This window comes from Rhagoletis pomonella, unplaced genomic scaffold (assembly GCF_013731165.1).
Source record: "Rhagoletis pomonella isolate Grant_MI unplaced genomic scaffold, Rhpom_1.0 Rhpom_scaffold_00005, whole genome shotgun sequence".
NCBI classification, from domain to species: domain Eukaryota; kingdom Metazoa; phylum Arthropoda; class Insecta; order Diptera; family Tephritidae; genus Rhagoletis; species Rhagoletis pomonella.
In genome coordinates this window covers 31,372,993-31,379,518 of record NW_023458559.1, presented here as the reverse complement: position 1 = coordinate 31,379,518, position 6,526 = coordinate 31,372,993, and the positions used below count along the sequence as shown (strand labels likewise).

Genomic DNA, 6,526 nt, shown 5'->3' with positions numbered 1-6,526 from the left:
GCTTTGTTACTTTCGATGGAAGGGGGCTCGTTTTTGTTTCTCGACCCAGTCTAATGTTGTTCACAGCCATTACTTACCTGTGTTACGCATACGCAATGCCGAACCATAGACTGCAATCACCACATCGTGCATCATATAAAATAATTCATAAATTATTTAAGTATTTATTTTTCCGCAAATAAATTCCTATATTTATGATCGTTCGATTATTTGTACATTTATAAGCAAACGCTTATTTAACTTCGTACATCGCGCTACAGTTTTGCGTAACTAAACTTACATCGTAACATGCTTACATACATATTCATGTGTCCCAATATATTTACATGTAAAATGAAATCATTAAAAATTTTACTTATTCACACATATGTTAAAGAAATAAAAGCAAAATATTTGTGTGCATTGTAAGTTAATAAGGTAAACTCACGCGAAGACCTTGGGCAAGAGCAGCGCAAGCTTCGTAGAAATTGTAAAGTAACAATTGAGCTGCTTTAAGTAGAAAGCACGTGGGCAAGAAATCAAATGGCAGCAGTGGCTGAAAAAAAAATCTTACCAGTATTGACCTTCAAACCAGGAAAAAATTTCTGGTATTCTAAACATCAAAAGCAAATGTCGAAGTGCATAGCAAGAAATTTGAAATTTGAAAAATATTAGCAACTTAGTTGAAATGTAGCATTAGGTATATTCTTTTATCTTTACTATTGCAAACAAAAAATTGTTTTTCATATTTCTGGTGTGTCTCTACCTTGGATTTGAGCTCTTTGAATTTGTTTCTGTAGCTTAGTTTTTCGAGACGTTTAGGAGAGGCTATTCATAAAACAACCAGTGAATTCGTAAAAAGGACACCCTTAATAGGCATACATATGTATTTCAAAATCTTTATTTCTTTTTTTCAGTTTGATTGCCACTGTCAACCGTTCAATCAATGGTGTGGGCGCTTAGCTGTCGCTTCGCTTGGCGCGCATTCTTTTGCTATTTTATTTGCCAACACCGCGCTTTCTTCTACTAACGGGTGATTTTTTAAGAGCTTGATAACTTTTTTTAAAAAAAAAACGCATAAAATTTGCAAAATCTCATCGGTTCTTTATTTGAAACGTTAGATTGGTCCATGACATTTACTTTTTGAAGATAATTTCATTTAAATGTTGACCGCGGCTGCGTCTTAGGTGGTCCATTCTGAAAGTCCAATTTTGGGCAACTTTTTCGAGCATTTCGGCCGGAATAGCCCGAATTTCTTCGGAAATGTTGTCTTCCAAAGCTGGAATAGTTGCTGGCTTATTTCTGTAGACTTTAGACTTGACGTAGCCCCACAAAAAATAGTCTAAAGGCGTCAAATCGCATGATCTTGGTGGCCAACTTACCGGTCCATTTCTTGAGATGAATTGTTCTCCGAAGTTTTCCCTCAAAATGGCCATAGAATCGCGAGCTGTGTGGCATGTAGCGCCATCTTGTTGAAACCACATGTCAACCAAGTTCAGTTCTTCCATTTTTGGCAACAAAAAGTTTGTTAGCATCGAACGATAGCGATCGCCATTCACCGTAACGTTGCGTCCAACAGCATCTTTGAAAAAATACGGTCCAATGATTCCACCAGCGTACAAACCACACCAAACAGTGCATTTTTCGGGATGCATGGGCAGTTCTTGAACGGCTTCTGGTTGCTCTTCACTCCAAATGCGGCAATTTTGCTTATTTACGAAGCCATTCAACCAGAAATGAGCCTCATCGCTGAACAAAATTTGTCGATAAAAAAGCGGATTTTCTGCCAACTTTTCTAGGGCCCATTCACTGAAAATTCGACGTTGTGGCAGATCGTTCGGCTTCAGTTCTTGCACGAGCTGTATTTTATACGGTTTTACACCAAGATCTTTGCGTAAAATCTTCCATGTGGTCGAATAACACAAACCCAATTGCTGCGAACGGCGACGAATCGACATTTCACGGTCTTCAGCAACACTCTCAGAAACAGACGCAATATTCTCTTCTGTACGCACTGTACGCATTCGTGTGGTTGGTTTAATGTCCAATAAAGTAAACTGAGTGCGAAACTTGGTCACAATCGCATTAATTGTTTGCTCACTTGGTCGATTATGTAGACCATAAATCGGACGTAAAGCGCGAAACACATTTCGAACCGAACACTGATTTTGGTAATAAAATTCAATGATTTGCAAGCGTTGCTCGTTAGTAAGTCTATTCATGATGAAATTTCAAAGCATACTGAGCATCTTTCTCTTTGACACCATGTCTGAAATCCCACGTGATCTGTCAAATACTAATGCATGAAAATCCTAACCTCAAAAAAATCACCCGTTACATACAGACGCCCTATAAAAGCATTTGTCACCCTTCTTCTTTCTTTCTTTCTTACTACTGGCTTTTTGCCCATCTCTTAAGCATTCACTTAGTTTTTAATTGCCCGTCTGCTGTGCAATCCATTGCTCCACCGCTGCTTCTTTGCTTGCTAACTGCTGCCTCCTCTTCACCGGTGGTTCACTGTTGCCCAATGCTTGAGCTCGCAAGACTAATGGCCATTGGCGTTGGTAATTAAAATTCGTAGGCCTGCAATAAATAAACAATGGAAAGGAGCGTGTGAATGTGGTTGTATGTAGTAGGGAAATATGAAAGAGTAAGAGAGGGGAGAGCGAGAGAGAGAGAGAGATACAGAGCGAGTGCAAAAGCCAATATGCTGAAAGTAACGACTTTTGTGTGGGCGAAGGCAGTTGATTGTAAATCGAAATAAAGAAAAAGTAGGCACAGTTGGCTGAAGGTGAAATTTGATGAAAATCGCATGTTGACGTTCCAAAGGGAAGGCAAAAAAATGCATGAAAAATGCTTGGCAGAAAAATTAAAAATAAATGAATTTGAAAATTTCTTAATAAAGTATGGTTTTTTGAATATCGTTAGATAAGGCGATGGCCGACTATTGTTTGATATTTACAAGCTGACGTTGAAGGTGAAATTTTTGATTAAAATGAAAAGATTTTAATTAGTACGAAGAAAAGGAAGAGAAGAGACTGAACCAGCTGCCTATTACCAGTTAAGGAGAGACGCCCACTTAGGCCGAATGAGTCCGTATGAGGGACTCGTTTCGTTTACGTCGACCGGCTTTGAAATATAACCATGTGGTTATTCTATTAAAACACTAGGATAGATCGACGCCTATTACGATAGTCAAATACAGACAGTCAAAGGCACATAAATAATAAATGAGTGCCTTCTAGCGTCAGCTAAAAGCATAGAGAGACGGCAAGGTAAATCCAGATTAACGGTGCAGTTGATTTGATCAAAATCGCAGCTTGTAGCGCGAGGTCGTGGGTTCGAGCCCCACAGAAAGTAACAGTTTCATATATATATATTTTTTAAATTCATTCAATTATTACCTTTATTTTTTCTTGTAATAACAACTGTTTTATTAAAATTAAACTCTAAAAATTGTAATTTACTAATAGTAAAATAAATCATTCAAAAAAAGAATAAAACAAAAAAAAATAAAATAAAATAAAACATATAATTCAAATAAATTTTGGCAATCAATCCAACCAAGGATCGAACTGGACCCCACAGATTTGTAATAGGCAGCTCTCACCACTCGACTACTGCGGACGCTAAACTCAATTGCTTTGTTTGTTTTCCTGCACAATAGACACAATAGACAACAGCTGGCCGTTTTTACCAGTGATGTCATCGAAAGTTCCCTGGATCCGGATTAATTTTGAGGATTATCTCTAGAACCTAATCCAAATCAATGCTGCCATCTGTTGGTTCTTTAAGGCAGCGCGGTGACAGAAATAAGTGCTCTATGCTTTCAACTTCTTGCTAATTACGACAGCTGCCGTAAAAGTCATTACCTGGGAGGCGCTTTCTACTAAACAGTGCTTGCTTATAATTCCAGTCACTTATCGAATTAGAGCGCATCATTACCAAATGAGTGGGTCGAAGTTTTTCTTTTGCCATGGACAATTCAGTAGTCAACTTGTTAACTTGACTTGCCTGCATTCTAAGTCTACTATTGACTACGTTTCGCAGGGGTCCAATAATCGAATAGGCTTCTCTATCCCAGCATATAGCTGCCGTAGGCACGTTAAGAGCAGAGCCAATAAGCCAAAGTACAGCCTTTTTTTAACTGCGAACTCTGCTAAGAAATCGCTGCATTGGTCTGTTGGCGAGAGTTTCAGTGAGACGTTTTTCGAGTGTATTCAGCTCCCAATTTAAGACTAAAATCTGGGCCATCCATGCAGTTGACTTTGAAGTTATCTTGAAATCACACGGCTAAATCGTTTTCCCAATTATTCATTAAAGTAATAAATGGTGGAGAAAATTTTCTTAAGACTGACAGGAATTGTTTGGTAAAGCCAGCAGACCTAAGGCCTATGGCGTTGTGTCCATCAAGCTGCGATTTTATGGAGTGAGATAGCACGCACAGCTCCTATACACACTCAATGCACTTTGTATGGTCTGATAGAAAATTTCTTGCGTTTAGCCGTTTTACAGGCGCATAGGAATTAGGAGACGTAAGAAGTTCACAGGTTGTTACAGTCAAACATGAAGTACTGATTTCACGATCGCTTAGGAAAGGACGTTTTTTCCCCAACTCCTAGCAAAATAAATAAAAAAAATATATAATTAAAATAAAAGGTGTCAGTTCCTTAAACGCGAAGGCAATAATTTGCTGAAAAGCGGCGCCCATGGATACTTTTTAAATAATGTGACACGTATGTTTTGAAAGGTTAAGAAATGGTCCAAAACAAAGTATTTTTTCTACCGTGATTTAAGGAAAATTTCTACAGTTTATTAAAACGTAATTTAAGATTTAGTTGAGTATACTTACCCAGTGCACTTTAACTCGTAAAGCATCTATTTTTATAGATCCAGTCGAAGAGGCAAAGCAAGGAAAACAATTAAAACACATGGAAAGCATTGATTAATGATACCAACTAGGGAAGTTATTACTAAAATATAACACTGTACAGCACTAGGCTCGGTATTGGACCAAACCAACTTGTTTTAAGAGATTTTAGTCATAAGTACAAAAGTTAATTCTCCATTTTTCGAAGTTAGCCTCCGAAATCGGGATATGGGCCTCTGAAGTTCGAAATTGGACCTTTGGTAAAAAATTATTTTTAATTATTGCATGTACAAAACAAAAAAAATTAAAAATAGCGACGTGGTCCGCCTTTTCCTCTTATTTATAGGGTATAAAACCTGTTTTGTAAAAACTTATATTACAGGTGCTATAACGGGTCAAAGGTCAGTTCTTCGAAAAATTAGAAACTTATTATCTCAGAAAATTTTGAACTGATTTTTAAAAGATTCATATCGCTGTAAAGGCGATTTAACCCCCTTTCTTGTGATATGAAAATTTGAATACTCCGCGTATAAAAATTTGAGGAAAAACACTTTTCTAAGGAAAAAATAACTTTTTTGCATAAAAAAAAAAATATTTTAAACAAAAAAATTACTAACCGATTCTTAAAAAATTCATGTAGTTGTAAAGTCGACTAAACCCCTTTTTCTTCCGATATGCATACTTGTATAATTCGTGAATACAAATTTGAGGAAACACACTTAAAAGAAAAAAAACTTTTTTTATCAAAAAATACTTTAAGCAAAAGATTCCTCGCCAATTTATAAAAAATTGGCATCGTTGTTAAGGCGAGTAAACCCCTAATATGCATATTTGTACACTTCATACATAAAAATTTGAGAAAAAACACTTAAATGGAAAAAATACCAACTTTTTCTTATAAAAAAAAATTTACAAAAAAAATTACTAATTAGTAATAAACTAAATACCGTATTTAAATAAAAAAAAATAAATGTTTTAAGCGTTAATTCGTTCTTGTTTACCAACAGCTCTGCTACAAATAAAGCAAAAGTGTATGTAACAGAAGTCTAAGACATATAAAAATATAAAAACACCATGTTTTTTCGATTTTTTACATAACATGTTATATACTAAACTTAAAGGCAATTTTCTGTTTTATTTAAATAAAGTATTCAATTCTATTTCTAGTTAGTAATTTTTTAGCTTAAAATATTTTTTATAAAAAAAATTTGTATTTTTTCCTTTAAAGTATTTTTTCTCAAATTTTTATGTACGAAGTGTATGCATAATTATGCATACTAGTGTTCGCCCAGCGGTTGAAATTCAACCGCTAAAATTAAGGATAGTTTATGTGAGTTGAGTTGAGCTGAAATAAAATTTGTTGGAATGGGTTAAGTGGAGGGGAGTTTATCTTAGTACTTAGAATAACATAACATAGAATAGCATTAGATTCAATAACATAACATATGTAGCATAACACATCATTATATTTAACATCGCACATTCTTCAGTTGTATTTCCTTTTTATCCCTATCACTTCTTCCTCTCTATCTTTGTCTCTATCGCTTTTAATGTTCATGTTCCTGTTCATGTTCATGTTCATGTTCATGTTCATGTTCATGTTCATGTTCATGTTCATGTTCACGTTCACGTTCATGTTCATGTTCATGTTCATGTTCATGTTCATGTTCATGTTCA

General features: G+C 35.6%; 1 protein-coding gene across 1 annotated transcript in view; it reads right to left on the bottom strand.

The window, feature by feature from the left end:
- Nucleotides 1-2,320: 2,320 nt before the first annotated feature.
- The window catches only part of LOC118738837 (Ig-like and fibronectin type-III domain-containing protein 2), a 275,040-nt gene continuing 270,834 nt past the window's right edge, over nt 2,321-6,526 (bottom strand). The window contains exons 20-21 of the mRNA XM_036469845.1: nt 4,832-4,857; nt 2,321-2,562 (exon numbers count right to left, since the gene is read on the bottom strand). Coding sequence (XP_036325738.1) covers nt 2,412-2,562; nt 4,832-4,857 — 177 coding nt within the window. The 3' untranslated portion in view covers nt 2,321-2,411. The remainder of the gene's footprint in view (nt 2,563-4,831; nt 4,858-6,526) is intronic.